Source organism: Rhinolophus ferrumequinum, chromosome 18 (assembly GCF_004115265.2).
Source record: "Rhinolophus ferrumequinum isolate MPI-CBG mRhiFer1 chromosome 18, mRhiFer1_v1.p, whole genome shotgun sequence".
NCBI lineage: Eukaryota > Metazoa > Chordata > Mammalia > Chiroptera > Rhinolophidae > Rhinolophus > Rhinolophus ferrumequinum.
Genome location: NC_046301.1, coordinates 21,786,263 through 21,814,025, shown reverse-complemented (window position 1 = coordinate 21,814,025; position 27,763 = coordinate 21,786,263). Strand labels below are relative to the sequence as shown.

Here is a 27,763-nt window from a genome sequence, read left to right as displayed (position 1 = left end):
CTCATTGGAAGACTCATGAGAACATATATGCTAATATAGAAAAGCTGACGGCTGTCTACCATTGTAAAGCAGTTACAAAATTTCTTTGCAATAAGAACATTTTCTTGGAAATATGAGTTGGTTGACTGTGCTCCTTCTCATTCTTTACTCCCCTTCAATCAACAAATCATATTTAAATTTTGCACTTGGTAGGGGATCTAAAACTTAGTATGATACACTTAGCTGATGGTATCTTATAGCTAATATTCTAGTTTTATGTAAATGTATTCAAGCTATGTTGGTACCCAAGTGTATCATCTGATTTTAGAGTTTTGTGTATCTTACGGTTTTAAAGAATTAATAAAATCTTAACTACTTAATAAACTGCTAGGGAACAACTGTGACAAACATTGTTGGCATCAAGTATACTGAGAAATAGGGTTTTCAGCAGAACTGTCTTAATTAGAAGTGGGGCCAGTTTCCATCCTCTATTTCACCTTGGTTTCTGCTTCAGCAACGAGTCACATTACTGGTTAGCTTTGTAGACAAGAACTTTGTGATTGGCTGCAAATGAGTCAGATTCCTGTTCTGTCTGGTGGTGAATACCGTTGGCATGTCTATGTAGATCAACAACGAAACAAGTGCCAAATCCATTTGAGGACAAACAACATACCACAGTTTGGCAAATACCCTTTGTCCTTTCATGTAGACTTCGTTTGAGACTTGGGAAAAAACTGACTTCTAATGTAAGGTGAGAAAATATGTCAAGGTGTTTGAGATGTTTTATCTGAGACAAATAATGGTACGAAATATGGAGGAAAGCGAAGAGCTGGTGAGAAAACAAAGAAGGAAATAATCATTTACAAATAGCTGTTTACTTCACTTGAAAATGATCCTAATCAGGAATTTGCATTTCTTTAAAGCCTTCTGTTAGTGATAATGTCCCTATCCCTATTTCTCAAAAGGCAATTATCACGTAAAATGACTTATAATAGAAGTGTTATTGCTTTCCTGGCATTCAGCATGTAAGACTTTTATTGGTATACTTATCTTTTTTTCTAAGCACCTGCAATTATATTTACATTCTGACAAAATATAGAGGAGGTGGCACTTAAATCTCCCAAGTTTCTGTCTATGATCCTACACAATTTTACGTTCTTTTCATTTCTACCTGTTTTCTGAAGCAATTTTGAATGCAGTTCAGGCACAGAAGTGGCATTTGTAAAGTTTCCACAAAAAATATATTTGGGGTTTTGGTGCTAGATAACATTATAGTGACTCATTTTATAATTATTAGTGCAGCAAATCTAGGATTAGCTCAGGATCAGAACCTTCGTAGTGAGGCTCTAAGATCTTAGCTTTGATCTCTAGTGGGAGAAATTCTGACTGTGTTAGGAAAGAAGAAAGGTGGTGAGGTGCTAGCATTTGCCATCAGTTGAGTAGTTGACAAGATGGGATGTTGGACAGTGAATTGCCTAACGTGACAATTTGTGAGAACCAAGAGGATCACAAACACTCCACAGATTCTCTCTCTGGTTCTAGATTAAAACACAGGACTCTTTATTCTACTAAGAATATGTAATGAACTTACCTTAGATTTCTACTAAGAAAAGGTACTGAAATACATATGAGATACTCTAATTGGCATTCATGCAGTAATCATACATTTACTAAACTTCTTCACTGGGTCTGTGAAGGGTCTGGGATTTCCCCCTATTTGTAAGGTAAGAGGCTAGCCTGCAGGTTTCATAGATTCAGGCAGAAGATACGGAATCAGAATCCATTAGAGACAAGGACTTCCTTACTTATATGGCATAGCACGCAGGTTGAGCTTTATGTCCCCGTCAGTCCCCATTGTCCCCAAGTCCCATGGGGGCCATGTGGAGAGATCCAGGTGGATGATGCTGTTTCTGTACTGGATTTGTGTTACTGCTGAGAGATGTGAGCATGGGAAATCTATGGCTTTTAAGGTAAGCGTGTGTTTTGTCCTGGGGTGGGGACCATTACCTCGCTCCTTAAGGTTGTTTGCTGGCAAATACAACCCTGAGAAACAGACTGGGAAAAGAGTCAACAGCACTAGAGCCTGGCATTCTTGACACCCAATACAATTGTCATGGGTGCCCAGGACCCATGGTGGATTCACTCTTCCAACGCTGAGGAACTTGTGACAATTATCTTGCATAAATAATAAGTGTCTATGCATAAATAATAAGTGTAAATGCATAAACTCTATGCACATATATTTGTAGTTTCAAAGCATCATTATGCCCTTTTTAGCAAATGAAGAATTTGAGGCTCAATGTGTTTAAATAAGAAACTTAAATCATACATAGATGGCTCAGCAGGCACTACAACAGGATGTTTTTAATTCATCGTCTAGTGTTACTACCACTAGCTAGTTTTCTGCATCACTGCTAAAGAATTTTCAGGCCATGTTGGCTCTGTGTTTCAGTGAGGGCTTTTCCATTATTTTAGTTAGGGCTTTGTACATTTCAGGAAATGAGCGCCCCTTTTGCTCATCTGTTGTTGCATTTTGATTCTATCTCTCTCGTTTGTTCCTACATCCTTTCCTCCCCTTAGCTCAGATAAATCTGTTTATTTCTAAAGGCCTGTAGCTTTCACAGAGTTCTAGGAAATAGGGTCAAAACAATGAAATTGCCTGTTATCACAGAATTGCGGAGTTGTAGAGATAAAATATACGTCAGTCACAATTTAGTCTAACCACACTAGCTCCATTTTACGAATAAGAAAGCAGAGGTCCCAGAGAGCCTCAGTGAATTGGCACCCAAGGTCCAAAGTCTTATTAGTGCTAAAGAGAAGACCAAAACCCCATTTTTTTTTTGTATCTAAAATACAGTGATTTTTGTCATTGCACTACATTGCATACTGAAAGAAAAAATAATTCAAGGATATTGGAAGAAGCTTAGTACTTTCTCATTATGTGTTCTACAAGTCGGTTTAATAATAATAGTACTTCTGTTTTTCACATACAAGATAATCTAGGTATTGAAATGACAACAGAATTATAATTCTTTTAAGTCATGGGTTACAAATTTAACTGACTTTCTAAGATCAGCAGGTAACAAGAGAAATAGCTAGTGTGATCAATGAAAAGACAGAGTCTATGTAAAACTAGAGAAAGCACACCCATACAGACACACTCTGATTCAGCATTTCTTAACGATTGTGTTCCCCCCAAATCTATGTCTGTCTCTAGATTTGGCCCTTTAGCTGCCAGTTTGCAATCTCTGACTTGTACAACAGGGTTTAAAGATTTGCTATATATCCTTCAATGTGATTTTGTCACATAGGTTTTTAGAGCTAAATAGGATATTAGTTGTCAGCTGCTCTAACCCATCATTGTGCTGAAAGAGAAACAAAAGAGATAAAGTGACTTGCTCAAGTCAATAAAGCTAGTTTGTCACACCTGCTGTGACTAGAACCAAATTTACAAACTCCCAGTTCTATTTTCTTTCTACTTCATCTTGAAACTTTTTTTTAAAGAATATGCAATTTTCTAATAAAAAGCAATGGGAAAGTCGGATTTGACATGCAATAACACATTTTGCAGAGAACCTCTCAGGAATCAATCGATAATTATTTATTGAGTATATTACCACATACTCATGCTAATTGACATGAGGCATTTAAAATATATCAGACATCTTTGTTCATTTCTCTCCTCTCTAGCTGAGAAAGTCAAAACTAATACTGGAGAATAACTAAATGCCAGAATCTTTGATATTGATTTTAGGGGTAATAAAAAAAAACAGAAAAAAGATTATTGGGGACTTAAAAGCCTCAACTCTTCATATTCCAACAATTATCTTTAGCAGCATATTTAAGTGAACCCTCTGTCATAGCCAAAAGAATGTTGTTATATTTGCTGGAGGATGCCACACTAGAACTGTGCATGAATGTGTGTGTGTGAGAGAGAGAGATTGAGATGGAATCTGTGCTATTCTTCATCTTAAAAAATAATTTTTGCCCATTGATATCTTAAATATGTCCATGGCCTCTATTTTGATTTTATGGAGAGTGCTGAAATAGATATAAAAGGTATACCAACTAAAATGTGCTGAGATGGAGATATCTATCCTCTGATTGAGGTGATATCAGTTAAAAAAGACAAACTCTGGTCGTCTACACCTTTTGATTTTTGTTTCGTTTTCACCAGTATTTGAGCTCTATTCTCATGCTCCATGATACTGTACAAGTCAGCCTTTATTCTAATAGTTTTATCCTGCTAGGAAACTCCTGTCCTAGGCCTGTTTTGCAACTTGGGTGGCATCCCTGGCGGATTTGTCACTTCTGCTTTTTCCTTTCTCTTCATCACAGCTGCTCAGTTTTCGTGATCTGTCTGCAGAATTCTCCCTTCTGAGGTTCTTTGAAATTAATCCTAATCTGACGTTTGGTAAACTTTCTGTAAAGTGTGAGATAAGCTTTGTGTGCCATATGGTCTCTCGCCCATCTCTGCTTTTATAGTGGGAGAGCAGCCGGAGGCAGTAAGTAAACATGTGGGCGTGGCTGTGTTCCAATAAAACTTTATTTACAGGAACAGGTGCCAGATGGATAGACTTTTTGGCCCTGGCCATGGTGGTTTGCCAACAGCGCTCTAATCTGTTGGTATCATGGTAGGCAGTGCTTATTCCAAGGGTTGAGCAACGTGATATCTGATTGTATAGGAAGAAGCTTCTGTTCACATTTTTCTATATATTCTAATTGTATGTCTATATTTATTTTATAAAGTAGTATACATGACATATTAATAAAGTGGAACATAAATGTAATTGATAAACAACTATACATATATTGAAATACTTGCCCCCCCACACCCCAATTCTTGTATTGATAGCCGTGGACAATAGAGATTGGAAAATGGGAGCCTTCTACTCTAGCTTTACCCATTTTCCACAAAGATCATGCATTTAAAAATATACCTGTCTTGTGCTTGCACATGAGAAAGTCATTCTTCTTGTAGGGAATAGTGTATGGAATTGTGAAATAGGGAAAGGGTTCTAGAGAAGGTTAGGATCTTAGGAATTCTCTCATATTCTACCATTTTAATTGGAACTGTCTCAGCTACTCAACAGTTGACCATTAGTCCAATTTTTCCCTTTGACACTTATTTTCCTTTCGCCATTCACAAGAATATTCTGAATGATTCCTTTCTAAATGTTATTAAAATAACTTCTTATGCTGGATAAAGTATCCTCTAATTCTACTGATGGCTCAGAGCATATATTTTTATAGCTTTTGCTAACCCCACAGCATTCGACAGAAAGGACACACAAAGAGCAACATGGTCATAAGTAAATAAAATATAAACAAAACACAATTGACTGAAGGCCTTGTCCTCTCCTTAGAGACCACAGTTCCAGGCCTGGGCGTTCTGTCTAAACCAATGCATGTTTCCTTTGTTTTGGAAGTTACGAAGTTTTGCATGTATTTTGTGATCCATTTCTTCTACCTCCTTCCCCTATATTCTTATAAACATGCAACTGGGAAGTGTTCCTCTTAACTTTAACATGAATTACAATTCATTTCTTTTGAGATCTGTTTGTTAATTTCATGAGGCTGTTTGACACAATTTCAGTACTTTGCGGCTATGACAAATCCAGGGTCAGAATGTCTCATACAGGTAGCTAATAGAGGTGACCAAATTAAGTCAAAACCTTTTTATTTTTATTTTTTTCTGTTTTCTAAAACTGTTTAATGACCTGACAAAGTAACAATATTCGTTGAAAATTTCAAGGTAAACATTGTCAGAAACAAACCCAGTCATGTTATGTGCATACATGGATGTGTGTGTTCTTATATGTGTGTATCAGAAAGACACTGTGCAAAGTGCTAATCGAATAACAGAAAGATGAGCTAGAAAAAGAGCATACATTTCGAGGAGAAATAGGGGTAATAGGAAACAGGTAATTATAACGAAAATGAGTAGCTCTAATCTTGGCTAGGAAGGAAAATACTGGGCCTGTGATAATCCTACCATACTCTATTCATCAAAAGCCTATTGCTTTTTAAATCCCTGCGAGAAAACCACACATTTCCCTTCTGGATCAGAGGTTCCTGCCTTTTTTTGTTTTGTTTTGAGGTGGTGTCTTTAATAAAGCTTTTTTAATAGTGTCCCATTATTGCTTTCGAGTAGCCTACTTTCATCTTTACAATAAAGAAATGGTGTGTTTTAAGGTTTTTTAATTTTTATTTTATTTGTGATAAGCATGTGATTGTGTGTTTGAGAGAAAGTAGCAAATGTGAAATATAATAGAGCCAGTTTTGCATTTTTCATGGGGCCTTGTCAAGCTTGAGTTTGTACGTTAGGAACCCAGCAGACCAGGCTGGCCTCTGTCCTCAGCAGCTTTGCACATGCCTGTTGTCCACTGTGTGGAGGTCACCCTGTCTCTGCACACCCACTTTCAGGATTACCCTGGAGGCCTATTGGCATAGATAAAGTTAGAAAAGGCCCTTTGAACTGTTAGTAGTGTTGGCAACATGTCTGCATTATGGCAGCATGTCTGCAAATCGGTACTTGTTTCTCTGTTAAGTGCTAGGTGGAAAAGTTACTCTCTTACTTTCTAGCAGTTAATTGTAATCTTCCATAGCCACATTGTAAACATAAATTATCTCTTCCTACCAGGGAGAAATTCTTTTAAAGTGTCAGTGGAAAATAATTTCAGATATTAAAAACTTATTCAGAGCACGCCTAAACATGTCACTGCTTGAATTTCCATCTGTATTTGCTTATTTTTCTTTTTGCTTTCTTTTCATGCTTACTAATGACTCTGAAACAAACCAAACATTTAAACTTGAGGAGGCATCTTGTGCCCTTGGAAAGAAAGAGAGTAGTAGGATAAATCTTTACTTAATGCTTAATTTGTGCTAAGTGCTTATTCTAGACACTTCTCTTATGTGAAAAGCTTTCTTTCTTCCTTTTTTTTTTTTTTTGTTGCTTCTTCACATGTTTATCATTATTTGTTTTGTTTCTTTAAAATTTTTTTTGGTTGAGTACTGGCGAGATTACATTAATCCAAAAATATATTTAGTATTTTGGTGGTCAAATGCCAAAGTGCTGTGGGTGTGTATAATTAAGGGAATCATCAGTAAGAGTATAGAGTCAGAAAAAGAAAATCACTTTGTCTTAGTGCTTTACGAAAACGATGGTGAAATGCTTGTCATTATTTGTATGTAAATGCTGATCAATAGATGGTTCAATGTATGATCAGTCTTCATGCATTTAGATTCGTAGCAGATATAAGTCATTCCATCTTTGTTTAAATAGATTGACTTTAACACATTAAGCAGAAACATGTCAAGATATATGCATAGAAATTCACTCAATATTTATACTGGATTAGATCAGGTGACTGGATTGAGGCTTTTGGGTTTGTTATGTTCGAGCATATGGGCAAGTTGTAGGCTAGAAACGATGTATGGTGTTTTCAATTTCATTTTAATTATAGATTCTTATCTACATCAATAAAAGTGTATATTTAACTTCGTAAGAACTGTATGTGGTGAGCAAAATAAGAGTATGCACCCATGCATCTGTAACACATAAATTAGATTTTGATAAAAAGTAGATTGATTCTCGGTAAAGTTCTGAATGTTAATGGACAATTCCCATCTGATTCTAACCATTTTCTATTCTTGCAGTATCTTTTTCAGTGATATAGACTGACTTTTTTTTTTTTTTGGCACCCACATATAGCAAATAACTGTGAAACATTTCAAACCTCAAAGTGACACTAAAACTGTGAAGTATGAAATGGAAGTGCCAGAGTGTGTGAGACATATTGCATAGCACTGCTCAGTAATTTAGTCTGTACATGCAAGAGGAATGACAGCACCATTGCAAGCTGTAACGTGATTAATGCTACAAAAAATTAATAAATAAAAAGAGTCTTTAGTTGCAAACACTCCTTAATGCCTTAAAGTTACCACCGTCGCTGTTTAGTAGCGTTACCCTCGCAACTGCACCCTTCTCACCTCGTGAATATCTGCGGTGAGAAATAAAATTATAAATGAATATCCCCCTTGATATATCGAGGTTACTAAATGGTTATGAAAAAGGACTGTGATAATTCAGGTTTCTGCCTGAATACTTGTATCCTCCTCCCCTCAACAGGTGAATATATTTAGTTTTACATCGGTTTGCATTTACATCCGTCACGCACCTGATAATTGTTCTGTGACTAGGTTTCTTCAAATGGTATTTCAACTAGAATCAAATTAGTTCTTTGCATTCTCAAAATCTGATTCAAGTCCGATGTTAGAGTATCCTTATGTATTTATTTGCTTCTGAGACTCAGTTTGGATTTTTATACATCTCACGTTTAGGAAGCATGTTCAGAGGGATTTGGGGTTATCACCAAATATCCTCAATTCCCTAGAAAAGACCCAACGGGTAAGAAAGATGAGTTCCTCTAGGGTCTCGCTGGTAATGTCCTTAGTGGGTACAAGAGTCCTGCTAGGTTAGGGAGTGCTGATGAATTTATGTTTTGTCTCAATGAAAAGCAAAAGAAACAATAAAAAAATATTAATGACAACAGCAACAGTTCCCTATTTCCCGAGTGCTTATAAACTTAGTGCTTTATGTGGTTAGTTTATAACTTATTTAATACATTACAACCTAAGTTATAAGGCTCAGAGTATCATTCCCCAATTTTAAGAGTGAGGAAACCAAAGCTCAGAGAGGCTGAGCCGTTTGCCCAATGCTAGAAGTAGAGCAGCACTTCAGTCTGTTGACCCAAATGCTTTAGCTGCTCCCCTTAAGTAAGTCATACTCTCTGGTATGATGCATTGCCAGAAGGAGTAAGGATCTTGAGCAAGTTGTTTTTGAAACCCCTTCTCCCAACAGAGATTGCAACAGACTGGTTAGGACTAGAGGGTTTAATAGGTGCCCAGCTGTGAGCTAAAGGAGAATAGGGCTGAGGTGTTAACTGAAATTATAACCAGAAGACAGTCTTCCTTCTACAGTGATGCGGGAGCATGGGAAACAGGCATGGGAAGGTGGTGACTGGACAGAGCTAGACTTAAGGAGCTGTGACAAAAGCAATCAATTCAAGGCATCAGGAGATGCCCAGAGAAGAGAGTGAGAAATTGGAAAACACCTATGAGTGGCCAGATTAATTGCTGCTCTAAAGAAGACTCAAACATCTGGAAGTCAGTTCTTTACTCACCTCCACATGGATCATCTGTGAAGGAAAAGGAGTGTGTCAGCCCTGCTTACGTTAACTTTTATATATTTATGAATCTATGTATGTATGTATTTATCCATCCACCCACATGTATCTATTCTGACAAGAAACATGAGGTTTCTGGATCAGAGACAGACTTTTAACTACACAGAGAGCGTCTTACCTCAGTTTTCCCTATGATTCAATTCCCCTTGGGGCAACACAATGAGGGCAGATGTTGCCCACATGTACAGTGAAGTTAGTACAACAGAAAAGGAACTCTGAAATTATGGCTCTTGAAGTTTGTTTAGAACTTTTAACATATTTTCCTCTCCTTTCTTGGGGGGAGCATAGGGGGGAGAGAGAGAGAGACAGGAAGGATAAGGGAGAGGGAGAAGATGAAGAGATGGGGAAGAAGAGGATGAGGGGGAGGGCGGAAAAAGTGCTTTACAAATGTAAGCAAATGCATTCTGGGAAGAGACTGAAAGTTCCTATGTCTATTACTCTTTGGAATGTAAATAAATGGCTCCAGGGAAGGTGCCTGTAAATCTTTGCTGAGATCTCTGTCTTTAATCTCCATAGCTTGTTTACCATTCAAGTATCCTTAACCCCTGTGATAGAATTCCTTGCTTAGAAAGCCCTGACATTTCAGAAATGTGAAAATATTCATGGAGAATTATCTCCTGACACCTGTTTTAATGTTGTTTAGGGGAAGATTAAGATCGGCTGACTAGGGATACACACCAGAATTTTTTCATCAGGTGAACTAGGACCCAGTAAACCCAAGCAAAGGTTCAGATTTGTGAGAGTCTTTGAAATAGAGCCACATTTTTTGAGTTTTTGTTTGGTTTGTTATAAAGCATTATTGTGCCAATTGTGGTATTAGTGAAAATGGATAAATTTGAGATACATTTTAGTGATAGGTAATGAGTTTCTGGTTTAAATGGGTGGCTGTATGATGATGTCATTTACTGACATGGGAAAGACGTGAAAGAACAGTTTTTGGAAGAGAAAATCAATTATACTGTTAAGTGTGTTATATATGAGATACCCATTAACATGCAAGTTTACATGTAAGACACTTACATACATGAGTCTAAAATTTTGAGGACAGGTGTAGGCTGGAGAATAAAATTTGAATCATTAGTGTATGGATGTAATTTATCCAAGAAACTGGATGAAATATCCTAAGGATCAAGTGAAGTTAACATAAACAAAAGCGCTTATGATAGAGGCCCAAGGCAGCCATTCTTTAGAAGTCTGATAGAAGAAGAGTCAGCGAAGGAGATTGAAAATGAGCAGCTTGGTTTTCATGGGAGAAAAACCAGGAGAAAGTATTGTCACATAATCCCTTTACAAGAGAGTCACCATTGTCACTGAGCATTGCTGAAAGTCCAATAAAAAGAAGACAGAGGTTTTTCCAGGGGGCGTGATGCCATGAGGGTCACTGTGTCCTTGGTAAGAGTGGTGACTGTGCAAGCTGGGTTGGCAATGGACTGAAGAGTAAATGGGGTGAGGAAATACAAACAGTATGTGTAAACAACCAGTTTCAACATTTTGCTGCAAAGCGAAGAGAAATTGAACAGGAGCAAGAGAAGTTTCTGTTTTGCTTTGATATTAAGTGGTAGCTATGATAATGACTGCATTAAGAGGTGATCAAAAGTAAAACCTTTTATTTGACCTTGGTCAAGTCTTTTACTCACTATTTATTTCAGATCTTTGCCACTCTCCTGGAGACCCTTATCACACTTCTCTCCCCTTCTCTCAGTAAATGACCTCACCATCTACTTCATGGAAAAAATAAAGATGTTCATCATGAACTCACTCGAAACTTATCAATAGCCACCTGAAACTTTATCTACTTTCTTCTTTAAGAAGATAATGCCTCTTTTCTCTCAATCATAGTTAAATTCTATTCCATCCTGCCCTTCTCTGCCAGGAACCTATCTCATTTATTATGTGTTATCTGCTTTTTTTCTGTTTTAAGCCTCTCCTTTCCTATAATATATGATAATTCTAAAGGCACTCCCATCTGAAAATATTTTGACACTAAAACATTTTTTCCCCCTCAAACTTATGTCCCTGTGGTGATCATTTCATCTCTCTTCTTCCCTTCAAATCACACCTCTTAACAGAGTCTACATTTATTATCTCCCAAGACTTTGTTCCTTCAAACCAGTGAAATCTTGCTTCCACTTCCATCTTTCCATTAAATTGTCCAGCCACAACTCCCACTTACAACAGCTAAAGGATACCTTTCATTCCTTGTTTAAAATTTATGAGATAGTGAAATTAAATTTTCGTAGCACTGCAATTGGAATTAATCAATTATTTGTGTAATTATTTCATTTGGTTAATTTGATTTCTCAGAATATAACCTTCATAATCCCCAGGTTATTTCTTATATCCCTAGTTCCTAGCAGACTGCCTGTTACATTATAGGCATTTGGTAAATATTTGTTGAATGAATAATTGAATAAGTGGATGATGGTTAAGCACACAACCCTTGTCCTCAAGAGACCATGAAAGAGTTCACAATCTAGTGAGGAATTGGCATTCTATATAACACACATGTGCTGGAAATTCCAACAGTAGAAAATCATATGACATCCACCCAGCCCACACACTAGAATGTGAAATGTCAGTAAATTGCAATCTGTCATTCTTGACTGATGAATCTGTCTATAAATTTGAAACATTAAGTTTTAAATTTTGTTATAATTATTTCATATGAAATTGAATGTAATTTAGATAGTGAGTCTTAAAAAGAGACAAAGGTGTGAAAAGTATTTTATAATTACTCAATATACAGATTTTACAGTCTCATTTTTTGATTGTAAAGGATCTGGATTTAACCCATGTAAAGCACTTTTATAGCATCATTGTCTCCGTGTAGAAGAGACCTTACACCTCTTCTAGTCCAACTATTTTCATGATGTAAAATTCTGTCTATAATGTTCTCCAGAAAGTTTCTATCCAATCTCTATGAGGTGATACCTGTGATAGGGAACACACTCCCTTTCATGGTATCCGATTTCTGAATTATTGAAAGTCAAAATTCTACTTAGCGTAATACCCTCCAAGTCATAAGTGGAATAAGTTGGACAGAGAAAGAAAAATACCATATGGTTTCACTTATATGTGAATCTAAAAACAACAACAACAAAACAAATGAACAAACAAAACACAACAATAATACACTCAATGTATTTGAAGTGTATGAAGTGTATGAAATGAAGATCAAACCGATGGTTGCCAGAGGGATGAGGGGTATGGGGATGAGTGAAAAAGGTGAAAAAGAATATAGTCAATAATATTGTGATAAGTTTGCATGGTAACATGACTACTAGACTTAGTGTGGCAATTATATTGTAACGTATGTAAATGTTGAATCACTATACTGTACATCTGAAACTAATATAATATATGCCAATTATATTTTTAAAAAACCCTGTAAATGTTAGAATACTAGTTCCTAGTAACTTACATTGGTCCAGTTTAACTCTATTGTATTTAAGATTGGCTGCTTTTAGCCACCTGAGTTAGAGCTCTTGTGTTTGTTTGTTTGTTTGTTTTTTGGGAAGGGAAGAAATAAAAATTCTTTGTGAAGGTTGGGGGAGAAATGGGGTTAGTTGAAGGAGGAACATATATCTATTGTATCTGAGAAAAAACACTGAAAGAAAGTAATCCGTGTCACTGGCACATAAAGTAGTGACATTAAAAATTTTACGTAATTAAATAAGAGGTGTTAAATATTCTCTTTATTGGTTCGTGTAACAAATATTTGTTGAATGTGTTAGGTATTATAATGAGTGTTACAGATTGTTTCAATGTTCAGACCAAATAATGTTCCTTGAGTTGAGTTTTGAAATGTGAATGATTAGCAAAATGGGGGAAAAGTATTTCAGGTATTCCTTAATTCAATGTATTTTCATAGAGTACTGAAAATGGAAAAACAAAAACAAAAAACCTCCAGAATAACAAATCTAAAGACTTAGAGCAGAGACCAGCTTCTGTTCCTGGCAGTTTCTGCGTATTTCTGGTAGCCTTGACCTTTCATTTTCATTGAACCGTTTATGAGGAAAGCACAGGGAAAACATTTATGACACATTCAAGATAGGAAGTCAGGTCAGAGACTCCCCAAATTTGAGTTCCCCCAAAAGGTGATGCTGTCAGGGAAAGACTAAACCAAGAAAATAAAAGCCTTGCTTTCTAAGAAGGAAATAGCAAAGAAATGTGAGTGCCTCAGCCTTGGATCTGAGAGAAGAAAAAAAAAGTTTCCTTTTATAATTCATAACTACAAAAAAGCTCACCTGGGATTGAATCAGAATCCATAGTACCAGTATCTCATAAATCCCTAAGTGAAAAATTAGTTAACTGTTATTATAAGTTGAAAGCTTTCTCAAATGCCTGGATGGCAAACAAATTATTTCTTGAGGAATAGATCTTAATCCCAACTTGCAAATAATTCCCATTCGTATGGAATATGAGTTTACAATTAAAAAAACAAACATACATAAAAAAGAAATCAGCCACTGTGAGTGAGAGACTGAGCCCTTAAACTCCCCCAAAATGAAATTAGATTTACAAAGTCCATAGACGTTAGAATTTTCTGATACAGAAGAGAAAATAAATACGCTTAATATATTTAAAAAGTAAAAGTATAAAAGATATGAATAAACTAGATACCATTAAATGTTCAGGAAGCTTTATAAAGAACCAAAGGGACTTCTGGAAATAAATAAATAATAATTTAAATAAGAAATTTGATAAATCTTAAATATAGATTTAATAGACCTGAAGAGAGAATTAGTAAGCTAGAAAGAGTATCTGAAGAAATTTATAAAATGAAGCAAAAAAAAGATGGAAAATATGAAAGCTTCAGGGCTCTGGATAGAATATTGAGAACTTTTAACATAAATCGAACTAGAATTTTCTGATTAGGAATCACCAGAGAATGGGGAGAAAGGTAAATTTAGAAGAGATAATGGCCACTGCTTCTTGGAGACCTGGTTGTAGGTCTGAGACATGGAAAGGAGAGTGAGCCTAGAACTCTTATCGTGGCAGGAAAGAAAGAGCCTGGAATTCTCATTGTGGCAGGAAGGAAGGAGTGTTCAAAAATGGTGAAGATCTGTCAAAATAGTACAAGAGCTGACTGGCCAATTTTGGCATAATGACGGAAGAATAATAATGGAAGTGGATTATGACACATTGAGTAAAAAAGGAATTAATGTGTTATACCCTACATCTCCCTTCTCTAGAAGTTAGCATAGCTATTTTCACCAGGTAGATATTACTTAAGTAAACAAACAAATATGCATATTGAGTATCATCGTGATTAAGAATGCAGACTCCATGGATAGGCTGCTTGGGTTTGAATATTTACTCTACCTGCTGCTAGCTGTGTAACCTTGGGAAAGTTAACCTCTCTTTTTCTGCTTCAGTGTCCTCATCAGTAAACTGGAGATGAAAATAGTACTTAATTTGTGGGGTGGTTGAGAGAATAAAATATGGTAACCCATATGCAGCAATTAGTACCCTTAGCGTATGGCAAGTATTTTCAAATGCTTCTATTTTTAGAACTCTAACTTTTTTTAGACTCTAAAAATTCTTTCTCTACTTCACCTTAATATATTTCTCTACCTGCCATGTATCTTTACATAAAGTGTGTCCTTTGAGCTCTATAGACATCCTCCAAAGCAAACAAGACAGAAATTACCCTCTTTCCCTGATTAGGTACCTGAGGCTCCCTGACTTCTGGGGGGTGGTAGAGCAAATGGATGAAGGTGAACCTACAGTCAGGGGGATACAGGTTGGTGCCCTGGCTCTGTACCTTTCAACTTACAGGATCTTGTTGGGTAGTCTGCTTTCCTCATATATAAAAGGGAATAATCACAGTACTTCACCAAAACAAACAAAGAAGCCAACAAACAAACCAGTTATGAGGTTTACATGTAAGATGACGACACGTAGGGAATGCTAACTAACACCACTGGTATATTATAGTCAACGAATATTAATGTTCTGTTTTCCATCTCTCCAAAATTTGATATTCTACGTTATATGTTTTAAATCTAAATTATATAATGCAGTCAACTGTGCTTTTCTATTTGTTAGCACTGAGACACCACTAGTTTGTTACTAATTCTAAAACAGAAGGTTTCATCTCATATATTCTCTGTATCTTTAATATATCTTTAATATACATGGCTAGTAGCTGGAAGGTGCTTGATGTATGACAATATTTTGTTGTAATTTTTTCAAACTGTATGTTGCATTAACTGTACAAAATACAAAGCAATAAGTATTTTTAAAATATTTATGTAAATTTGCCTTTAGGCTCTAAGAACTACATTTTTTTTTTTTAAAAGCAAAACTTGACCTTTTTTGGACTTCACATTTTCTATTAAATAGATGAGATTTCGGGAGCATTCCGTGTTCCTATTTACATTAACTAATGATTGTTAAATTATTTTAAAATAGCAAGTTCTCCTATAAAAACTAAGCTTTACGATGATAGTGATAATAATGCTGATATGTATAAAAGAGGCTGTTTATATTCATTGGTATGTGCTTTGCTGTGCAGACATTTCTCTGGGAGCTATCTCCTTCCTGATATATGCAGTTCATTTACTCTCTATTTTCAGTCCTAAATTTTAGTAATTACAAAACATCTGAGGAGCATGGTGTGAAAAAAAACAAAACACTAAAATGTGTGTTTAGAGTACCTTTGTGTTAGTAATTTTTTTGAAAAATATTGTGCTACTTGTTATTAAAAAATCTGTGATTTGCAATTTAATTTGAAAAACGCACTTATAACTTGAAAACTAATAGTATACAATTAAAGGTTTTTTCTTTTTTTTAAATTCCAGAACAAGTTAAACTGGGTAAAATAGTGACTAATATTGAATCAGTGAGTAAAAAAATGGAGAAAGAAAAGCAACAGTCCAGGTAAGGTATAATAGCTAACCTATAGAAAATATATACTTTTCTTTTATGCCAATATTTCCTGACCGATTGTTGTGATTTCTCAAGTCTTTTAACACCCCATGCATAAGGCTAATTTATCCTTCTGTTTGAGTCCCTTAAAGCATATCAATTATCAAAATTTTAGTTTTTAGTTCAATTAACTTTTGAACTGGAGGATGTCTGAGTAGTTAAGCAAACCATCTGGGTTTTACAGTGCATAAGCTCAAATCCAATTTATGGCTTTCTTGAGAAAAATGCCATATTTTATGATAATAGTACATAAGTTTGGGATTTTAATCACTCATCTGCAGCAATTATGGAGCAGAGCTAAGTTATACTTTTTTTTTTTTAACTTAATAATTTAAAGTTAATCTTCTTTCTAACAGAAGGTGAGGCTGATCCTACAGAGCATAGTTAGAAGGCAGGAATTTTGAGCAGTGTTTCTGCTTTCCAAGTGTGGGAGGTGATGGGTCAGTTAATATGCTAAAGTCTTCCACTAACTAGCATCATCTTTAAGATAATCTTACAATTGTTTACATAATTGTTGGCTCTAAAGGTACAGGCGGACCTGCTGAAGGCACATTTTATAGGAACATTTATACTTGTAGAACGTAAATATTACTCATTAAAATGCATTTTTCAGTGCTTTGTTTTACATTAATTCATTATTATAACATGGTCAGAAATTTGGGGTAATTGCACAATTAAAAGTGAAATAAATTTGAGAAAATGTTGCCCTGTCTGTACAGAAGTTCACTGATCTTCTGGCATTTATGCTGCAAACTGTGCTTAACACTAGAAGATTGATGCTCAGAAGTAACCACTTTCTTGGCTTAAGTGTAACATGATACTCAGTTTTGCAAGAGTAGGATGTGTGTGTGTGTGTGTGTGTGTGTGTGTGTGTGTGTGTGTGTGTGTGTGTGTATAGAAAGAGAGAGCGAGAGAGAGACAGGGCTTTAATATGAGGGTGTGGTTTTATCCGTGATAAGGGAAGGTATTAATTGCTAAGGGAAAAAAATGATTGTATTGGGAATTTACCGGCTTATAAAAATTTCCTTTCTGTCTTACTTAATTTAACCCAAGACCCAGGCTGGTTTAGCAGAGTGGTAGCTGTTAAAAAAGTGATTAATATAGCAATTTAACCAAAATAGTTTAGAATTTCACTTTTAATAGCTAGAAACATAAACTAATTTGAAAACCTGCTATTTTCAGTATATTGAGATGGGGCCGGTAATCCAAGGAAGAAGAATAATGATTTAAGGACAAGTGAACACTTATTAATAATAAATCTAATCAGGTTTAATATCTTTCAGTATGTCTTTCTCAAGAGAGTTAAATATTTACCAAGTAATTATTTCTTCTGCAACTGGTAGAAGATAAAGTTCTCTCTCTATACCATAAAGTCCCATTTTTTATGAAAACATGTCTTGTTTTATGAGGAAGAGCCACATCCTTTGCAATTAAGAGCAAGTACATGTACTTCCAATGACAGCTGGGGCACGTAAAACCTGAACTTTAATCCACCTGGGCTGCTTTGTTTTTATAGCTAGCTAGCTGAGGTGTTTTCTACCTTAGCAGTTCTCTTCATTTCATTAATGTTAGAAGTGTGATGGGGATGCAGAAGGTAAGACAAATAAGTGTTTTGGGACATGGTGACTCAGGGTTTTAGAAAACCTGTGCTTATCTTAACAAATAAATGTCATTACACTGAAATTTTTATTGAAATCGAGTTCACCACCCGATTAAGATAAGGAAACTTAGGAATAAGGATGTAAGCAACAGAAAGGAAAATAGAATAAATCAGGAAATCAGATGGGACTCTTAACAATGCAGCGACAGGCTCTAGCACTAATTAGCACAATTGACCAACCCTTTGCGAGTCTCTCAAAGGGTTCCGGTTCAAGACAAATAGACCCCTGTGACAGAAGTCGTACAAAATTACTTACAATTCCCCTGAACGTGCCTTGGAAAATACTAATTTTTAGCATGGCACAATATTTTTAGGCCATAAAAATATTGGCCCAACACAAGAAATTTCCTTGGACAGCATATGAAGAAAGATTATAGACTCTTATAAATATACGATTTCTTTATTTCCCCAAATTTCTCTATGTTTGACTTGCAGAAGGAAAACAAAATCGAATACTTCTACATTTTCAAATTTAAGTTTAAGGAAGTGAAAGTCTTTAATGTACCTTTTACTTTTAACTTCAAAGACTAATTATCATACATTAGCATACTCTTTTTATGACAATAATGATAAATATGAGTGCATTCTAAATGTTAATTTTCCATCAAGGAAATTCATTATTGTTCACTCATTTATTAGAGTGGAGTTTTTTTAGTTTAATATTCGGTGCACTTGAAGGTATGATGACTGCATTTCTATAAATGCATTTTGTACTTCAGGCAAGTGAGCTTGACCTTCTTCCCCTCGTTTTGTGATCCATGGTAGTTTCCTGTGTATTACATAACAATTTGTGTTTAGGTTAATCTGATCAATTTAATAACAATGAATATATTACAAAATAATAATCAAATCCCTCGTGACATTTCACATTTGTGTTGAAATGATTCTGCCATTTCACCTTAATGTTTGTAAACTATTTTACTTAAGTGAATGAATTGGGGTATACTTTTATTAGAATCTTTTATTAATGGGGAATCATTTAAAAATTGAATTAATAGTTCTAATATGGAGATTTACATGATATTTAACCATAGATCAAATAGAAGAAAGCAAAGCAAACTATGACTGATCAGTATATCTTGGCCCAAATCTTGGTGCAAAACTGCCTCTCATATTTTCCTTTGGCAATATGACTTTATCATGTTAGGCATACCGCAGTTCTTTGGCTGCCCACATGTGATGAGCACATGAATGACAGCAAGACTAATGGACCTTATATTCCATCATTTATTTACCATTTATTGAGTGACTACTATGTACCTATTGTAAAACCCTGAACAGGCCAGTCACACTCTCTTCCCTCAGAGACCCTACTTTTCAATGGGCAAAATGTTTTAAAATCCTAAAAATTTCTCTAACACTTATATTACATTTGAGTTAGCAATTTCATTTCTAAACATTTATAATAAGAAAAAAAATAAGTGGACAGGTACATTTTTATCAGTGTTGATAAATAACAAGAAAATGGTAGCCACTCAAATATTCAGCAAAAGATTAACTGATAAATCATCAGCATGTTAAATCCATACAATAGAATGCTATGTAATGGGCCAAAATAACAATGTACATCTTTGCACATTTACAAAGAAAGATATTCACACTATAAAGTGCAAAGATAAGCTAAAAATGTATGCACATTTATGTACACATAAGCATAGTAAAAGGATAGACAATATTGCACGTGTTAATCAAGATAGATGGTGTCAATATAAAATAGTATCAAGGAGCTTAGTTACTGACGGCTCAGTGACTCCTGGATTCAAATTTTGGTTCTGCCTATTTGTAGAGGGGATAATATAAACTGTGTACAACTTAACCCCTAAATGTCTTAATTTCTTCATTTATAAAATAGGTATAATGATAGTAAACACTCAGAGGCTTGTTGTGATGATTAAATGTGACAAGACACAGAAAAGGCTTAGCATCATCCTGGGTGATAGAAGCATTTAAGGGTTTGCAATGATTACTAAAATATTAGGGAAGTGACTTAGGAGCAATTTTTTTTTCCCTTTTGCTTATTTACGTTTTCTAAGGTTTCTGGATGATATCTGGTATTTGATACAGCTGACATGGTTGAAGCTCTCCAAGTCATGATAAGAACATGTTACTTTAAAATCTTTTGCAAAACAGATAAGAAATAGGTATGACGCATGTTCATTTCTCTGATTTTTGTTAGATTTTTTTTCATTCAGAAAGCGACTGTCTCTATTTGTTATCCATGCTCAGGGCCAGCAAAATTTGGTATTATTTTGTCTTTATTCAATAATAAATGTTTATAGAGGGCCTACGACGTGCCCTTGATGCTGCAGGATGCTGTACAACAGGTGTTGTCTCTGTTGACAGGAGACAAGTAGCTTTCTCTTCATGGTTGATAGGAGACAAGTAGCTTCTCTTCAATATTAGTCTTGAAAGTTTGTATTTTAAAATAGGAACTATTAAAGCACTCAAAGCTCTAACTTTATGTTTTCAAAACAGAACGTTGGACACATATGTCTTCCCCTTCACCAACCTTGGTTTGACCATACCACCCACGACCCCTGCCACCCGGCTTCCGAAAGAAAATGGTGAGTCTCGTTGCTATAGCAACACAGTGATTTTTTTTTATTTATTATTTTGCATTCATTTAATATACAAAGCGAAACAGCTATTACTGAACAGTCATTTCCTTTATGTTTTATTGCAAATACTGTGTCAAAAGATAAAGAGATTTCAGAAACAACTAATAATTAATGTTTAACTCCTTTATTTGAACTTGCGAGATTGGATTTTTTTGATGTGTGTGAGTGTTGTAGGTATTAGGCGATTTTAAGGATAAGTTCTCATAATTTAAAAAGTTTCTCAATAATTGAGTTATTATGTTTTTAGAAATACATATTCTTCAAAAGAAAATACAGACAATTCTTTAAAGTCCCTTAAGTGTGATTGAGAAACTCTCTAGAACTTGGTGAGCTACTTAAAGACCTAGGGGGCTATTGATTCAAAAAAACTATTTTGTACTTTTCCTTCTTTTAAACTTGTTATTCATGTTCTTGAACTTCAGACTGTCATTAAGAGAAAACTCTTCTTACAGAGTGGGACTTTGATTATTTTTGGAGGAAATATTTGAAAATTTGGTGAATAAACTCCTCCTTGGGTTCTCAAGATACTCTTGCATAAAATTTCCTTCATCCAACTCAAATTTTACCACCTTTTATTTATTTGGATTATTATAGAAGGAATTCAAGCATCAAATGGAGGCTCATGAACACATTTTCATTCATCCAACCAATATTCATCAAAACTATTAATATTTGTGAACATAATGTCAGAATCTTAAACACATCCAATAGGTCTGGTTAAAAATTTTAATTGTTATATCACTCCATAGCTTAAATTCTTTTCAGGCTTGATCAGATAATTTGAGGCCCAAGGGTAGTAGAATAATGTGTAGGTCTCAGTTGAGTTTAAAATTGAATATATATGTGAAGAAGTAAAGGCTGTGAAAAATTCCTCATAAGGCATAGGTCTAATGGATGTAATAGTTTGATAGATATTAAACTTGAAATATGATAACTCTGAAAGCTGAGCTTTGCAGCCCTTAACTACCTCATAAGTAAAAGCTGTACTAATTCTGTGCCATTTAGAGTTTATTCAGGATTATCCTAAGAGCTGTGGAAACCTCTATTTTCAAATACTGTCCACCTCACATAAGTCACATGTGTCTTCTCCTTGCCACGAGCTTCTTAGCAAGAATTCTCAGGCTTTAGTCTAAATGTAGGCATTTGTTTAAGACTTATTTTTTTCATATACCCAGAGCTTATTATAAAAAGGCTTGACCACTGTTTGTTTTGTGCTAAAGAGAAGGTAGAAGACCTTTCTAAAAGATTTGTTGAAAGAATCCCAGTTACTCTCTTAGCTACAGATTATTGTGAAATTGTGAGTAGAAGGCTGGCAGTCACCTATGTGATATGTTTTGAGATTTGCTGAAATTTCTGTCAGTGCAAAAATCTTCTGCTGAGATATCTGAAATATTTACTAATAGAACCATAACTTCATTGAAACTAAAGACTCCATATTCTTTTAGTGACAGGCACATATTAGGGATTAATATTTGTTGAATGAATGAATGAAGATAAAAAGAGAAGCCACCTAAATGAAATATACTTTTATATGTGTTTGAGTGTCTATTTCTGCATAGTAGGCTAGAACATGATTACTGCTAAAAGAAAAAAAAAGTTGGGGAAGTAAAATAAAATAAGAACAGCAATGAATGTAAACATGCGAAAGAATAGCCCCAGACATCATTTTTTAGTTCTTGATTACTGATTATATGTAGACTGCAAAGATACCATAAAAATAAGGAAAACGTTATGCAGTTTAGTTTATATGCTTTAAAACCAAATCACTGGGCAGATTATTAGTTTTATGATATAAGTCTCTCAATGCGCATATAATGTCATGGGGAGTTGGAAGGTTGAACATGCTGAAAGTGTAAAAAATTGCAATAAAAATCATTATTTCCAAATGCTATAGGGTAGCTATTCTTTTTCTCCTTAAAATGAAATGTATTTTTAATCAAGTAAGAGTGGTAATTTCATCACTGCTTTGTTGTATGTGATGCTTTGTTTTATTTTGTTTCGTTTTCAGCCAAACCACTTCTTTCATAATTGGAACATTTTTTTGTGTGGGCTGAAATATCTGAAGGCTTGTGGCCAGCAACTTATTTTATATCAGCTATTAGTAAAATGTAAAAAATATTGGTTTTTCTTTTTGAATAACCTCGGTGTGGTCCTGGCTTTGTGTCTTGGGTAAAAAATCATGCATACATTTTATAGGCTTAATTTTTTAGTTCATTTTAAGATGGTAGTCTAAAAATTTGCACAACAAAGCTTTTTTTCCACATCATTATTATAACTCTGTTTAGTAAGTTACAGCTTCACTGAATATCTGAAACAGTCACTGAGACCTGTTTAATAACAGAATGTAGCTGAAATTGTGAGAGAATGTAGATCTTGTGGTTTTCTCTGGGGTTTATGGTAATTTACTGGGCTCTTACATTAAGTTGCCCAATTCTTTTTTAGAATAAATAAATTATTCTTATTAAAGGAAAAAGGAAAGGCAATTAGAACATAGGAATTAAGACAAAGTCATGATTTCTATTCATTTGAATTATATGTTATAAATTTTTTATATATATATACATATATATATATTTATAAACAGACATATTTATTTATATATACTTATGTGTATCTTATACTGCTTTAAGCCTTGCCTTTTAAAGCAGTATAGCTCAGTGATTAAGGGTGAAGGCACTGGAGTTATTTTAGTTACTCTAATAAGGTTAGAATTTTGGCCCTGCCAGTTTCTAGCTGAGAAACCTCATCCTCATTACTTAATCACTCTGTGACTCATTCGTTAAATGGGGAATAATAACAATACCAACCTCAATGTTGTAAAATATATAACATACATCCTGGTGCTGGTAAAACTGAGCTATGATTATTAGCTACCATTCCCTAGCTATAAATAGCAAAGCATATATAGATTTGAACACACGGTGTTGGAGCTGTAGCTTTGACCCTGTCCTAAAGCATACACTGCAAAAGCACAAGGCACATCTTATTACAACACTGAAAGAAAATGGTGACTTACCCTATCACAGCGTCAGGAAGGGTGGCTTGTTATTGATTGTGTAAAGACAATCACTGTTGCCTTTCCTGAATTCAGCTGTTTTTGCCATTTGTCATTGTTAGCATTGTGTTCTAGACCTTGAATGTGCCTATTGCCCTCCCACTTCAATGAATTTGGTAGGCCACTCTTAAACTTATATTCCCCAAGCACTCCTTTCACCAGTAATTTCAAAGCTTTCTCCCCATCTTTATGATTCTAAGGGAACAGGCCCATGGTAGAAACCCCTTTAACAGACATTGTGCAAAGGAAGTTCTGGGATGAAGGGAGATATGCCAAAGCAGCCCCCATTGCTCTACATAAGAACCAAATCTCTGTACAGCCTGGCGCAGAGCCCTGCAATTTTCTGGGCTTTGGTTTCATCATCTGTGATCCTCAAGGAAAGAATGAAACTACCCTCAATGAAAGGGAAGAAAGGTTAGAAAATTTTCTTTTTCCGTAAGGCTTCTTCTTAGATATTAAAACCTCTATACAGAAGCATTGTCAGGAGGGAAGAGAACCAGCCCCCAGACTCTGCTCTTGGCAAGCTTTTATTTTATCTCTTCTTCCTTGCCAAGTTCACAGCCTTGAGACCCACAGGACAAATCTCATTAAGTATGTCCTTTAACTCTGTCATACATCAATCTCCACAAGCCACATAGGATTTCAAGGTCACCTTTTATCACCCAAACCCCACTCTATATAATTCTGTATGTCTTTTTGTCTGCCTTCGTCCCTCACCCTTCCCACTTCTAAATCCCATTTACTGAACTCAAAGCCAATAAAAAAATCCTTAACCTGTTTGAAGTGTTCCCTTCACCTTCTTCGTCTAATTGAAATCTGTGCTCTGTCCCCAACTCTAAGGACATTTCTTCCTCTGCGCTCTCTCAAGTGGTGGTGGTCTTCTCTCTCATGCCTCACATCTCTGGGACTGGAGATGGGGCGGGGGTGACCTCCTTATTCCTCATGCTATTTCCAGGCCATTCTCACTTCTTTTTCTCTAAAACTCCCAATTTTGAATCTTATGTCATCAAATATCCTCCATTGACTCTCCTTCTTACAATTCTCATAATTTATTGATTTGTATCTATTCTGTAATATCTTAAAGAATTTAGCCCCCAGATCCTAGCAACTTTCTGTGCCACTAGTCTTATAAAAACATTGTGATTTTTGTATCCAAATAAATAAGCTCTCTAATTCATTGGCTTCCCAATGCCTTGAGCTCTTTTTTTCCTAATGATTTTGCCTTCCACCACATTACATATACTCTTTGATAGTTATGGCTTAGAAATGTTTGAAATCTTTCTAAAATCTGACTTTGAGTAGCACCACCATTCAACTAGATCGATCACCTTCTAAACTCCAACAATATATTTTTTCTAACTCCCATTGGGAGTCTTGGATCCCCCAATGTTCATAGGAGGCCTGGTGACCAATTTTTGGATTTCTTCTCTAGCTATCATCATTCCCTTAGGAATTTTATCCAATCCATGGATTTAAGTACCATTCATATGCTGATGACTCCAAACTTATATCTCCCGCTTGGTTATTCTCCTGAACCGTATCTCACTTCCAATTGCTTAATCAGCATTTCTGCCTGAAGTTTTTCATAGACACTTCAAATCTAATAACTACAACTCAGGAACTTTTTACATGTTCTTTTTGCCTGGAAAGCTCTTTCCCTTAGATGTTACAGGTGTCACTTCAACACTTCCGGGCTCTGCTCAAATGCCCCTTATTTGTGAGGCTATCCTGACCAGTTGATCATAGCAGCAGTCATACCGCCCAGCCCCATTTAGCTCTCCTGCTAGATTTGAATCTGTAACAGGTAAGGCCTCGGGACATATTGTCTATTTTACTTATCTGGTTTTGTCTGCCTCCTCCTGCTAGAATGTAATCTCCATGAAGGCAGATAGTTTTGACTGATTTTTTTTCCATTGCCGGATCCCTTGGAGCTAGACTCATTCCTGGCCCAGAGAAAGTGATCACTATATTTTGTTGGATGAATGAACATACTGCTATTTTATTTTCTAAAAGGGTGGTATACCAATTTTCATATTTATTTTTTTCTATTCAATGGGAAAGCTATCTAAGTCATTGGAATAAGTGTTTTCACCCAAGGAGCTCAAATACACTGTTTTCATTTTGAATACAAAATACAGCTGAAATAAACTCTCTCTCTCTCTCTCTCTCTCTCTCTGCATGTGTTTCTGAAAATATGGTGAACAACTATGCAAAGAAAGACTTTTGGGTACAGAACACCTAAAAAAGCTAGTTAAATATTAAAAGATAACTTTAAAAACCTGGCTGAACTGTCAAGAAAGCATAAAAATAATAAAACCAGAAAATATAAGAAAGCCTTATTCTATACGGCTTAATGTTCTTTAGAGTAGTTTGTTTTAGAGCTCATATTTATTTCTGCTGGCCTAGAACTTTCCTACTTAAAAAAAAAATAACAGAAAAATTTGGCATCAGTTATCTTTTATTTCCTTTCTCCCTCCTTCCCTCCCTCCACCCCTCCTTTCCTTTCCTTCCTTCATCTATTTTTCTATCATCTATCTATCTATCTATCTATCTATCTATCTATCTATCTATCTATCTATCTATCAATCATCTATATATGTATGCATATATTTATTATCAGGCCTCAGGTATCCAGAATTAGATTAATAGAAACCTTTGTTTCATGATGCATAATCATTACTTGTCCATAAATTGCCCTCTTTTATTTATTTTTGTATTATTTAATTTCATAATAAACACAAATAGTTTCTTGTTTTTCTGTTGTCTGGAATAATTTGTATAAGGTTGTGTTATTTTATTTTATTTTTTTCTAAAATGTTGGGGAAGGGAAGTCACGAGTGGCCTGGAGATCTCTTTATATTGAATTTTGAAATCACAGATTAAATGTCTTTAATAAAATTAGGACTGATGAAAGTCTTTTTATCTTCTATCAGTTTTAGTAAGTTATGTTTATAGGGATATGTCTAAGTTGTCAAAAACATCATCATAAAGTTGTCCATAATAACATTTGTGCTGGTGTTTCTGTTTTAATTTTCACTATTAATTATTTAGGCTTTCTCTTCCTCCCTCTGTCCTCCCCCCTCTTTTTCTTTGGTCAGTTTTGCTAAAGGTCTGTCAACTTGATTGCTTTTTTTATAAAAAACAAAATAATGTTTATCTTTACTGATGATCTCTATAGTGCATTGATTTCTATTTCATGAATTTCTATGAATTCTTATATTTTCCTGCTCTAACTGAACAATTTCTTTGAACTCTAATATTCGTTATTTGATTTTACTTCAGCATTTACTCACACCGATGAAGATTTTCTAAATACTGTATTATATGTTATTATTATCTAATTAGTGCGACGCAATCTTCTCTCAATAAACTGGATGAGTTTTTTGAGGAAAGCAGTCCCCAGTAGAGTGGTAGACATATGGGATCTCAAAAAATACTTTATAAATAGCTTTTGTTTCCATGTGAAGATAGCTTAAAATAAACAAAACTCTTGCCATTAGACTCATATTATATTAAGATCAATACCCAATTTTTAGGTTTTGTTTTTTTCTATCATAAAAATACATATGACCACCTTAAAGAATATTTGAGAAAAAAGAACTTGACTTTTAATGCTACCATCCTCTCACAGCCGTGATTAACAACTTGGTCTATTGCCTTTCAATTTTGTTCCCTTTGCATATTTTTAAAACCTAGTGGCTATACAAATTTTAACTTTTTTCTATTTAAGTTGTATATAATAGTTTCATTTCATTAATTGGACATAAACGTCCATTTCATTTTATCCCAATGATTATAAGAGGATTCTCCCCCATGTTTCAGTGCAGCAAACTCTCCAACTTCTTCACCTCCCTGTCCCAACAGAGGTTACTCAGTGAATTAGTCAGTTAGGGCTGCCATGAAAAAATACCACAGGCTGGGTGACTTAAACAACAGAAGTGTTTTCTCACAATTCTGGAGGCTGGAAGTCTGAGATCAGGTTGCCAGCAATGGTCGAGTTCTGATGAGAGAGAGAGAGAGAGAGAGAGATGAGATATCTGGTCTTTTCTTAGAAGAGCACTATTCCCATCATGAGAGTCTCTCCCTCGTGACCTCATCCAAACCTAATTATCACCCCAAAGCTCCAGCTCCTAATACTATCACATTGGGGATAGGGCTGCATGCTATGAATGCTGGGGGACACAATTCAGTCTATAACACTCAGTAGCAGGGGAGAAAAAGCTGTATTCTTTGTTCCTGACTTCTGACGCTGTGTGAAGGCAGCTGAAGG

The 27,763-nt window shown here is 35.2% G+C and overlaps 1 protein-coding gene across 1 annotated transcript in view; it reads left to right on the top strand.

The window, feature by feature from the left end:
* Positions 1-27,763, top strand: part of IQCM (IQ motif containing M) — a 248,625-nt gene that overhangs the window by 20,512 nt on the left and 200,350 nt on the right. Inside the window, 3 exon segments of the mRNA XM_033135403.1 lie at positions 16,034-16,112; positions 20,296-20,384; positions 21,659-21,735. Coding sequence (XP_032991294.1) covers positions 16,034-16,112; positions 20,296-20,384; positions 21,659-21,735 — 245 coding nt within the window.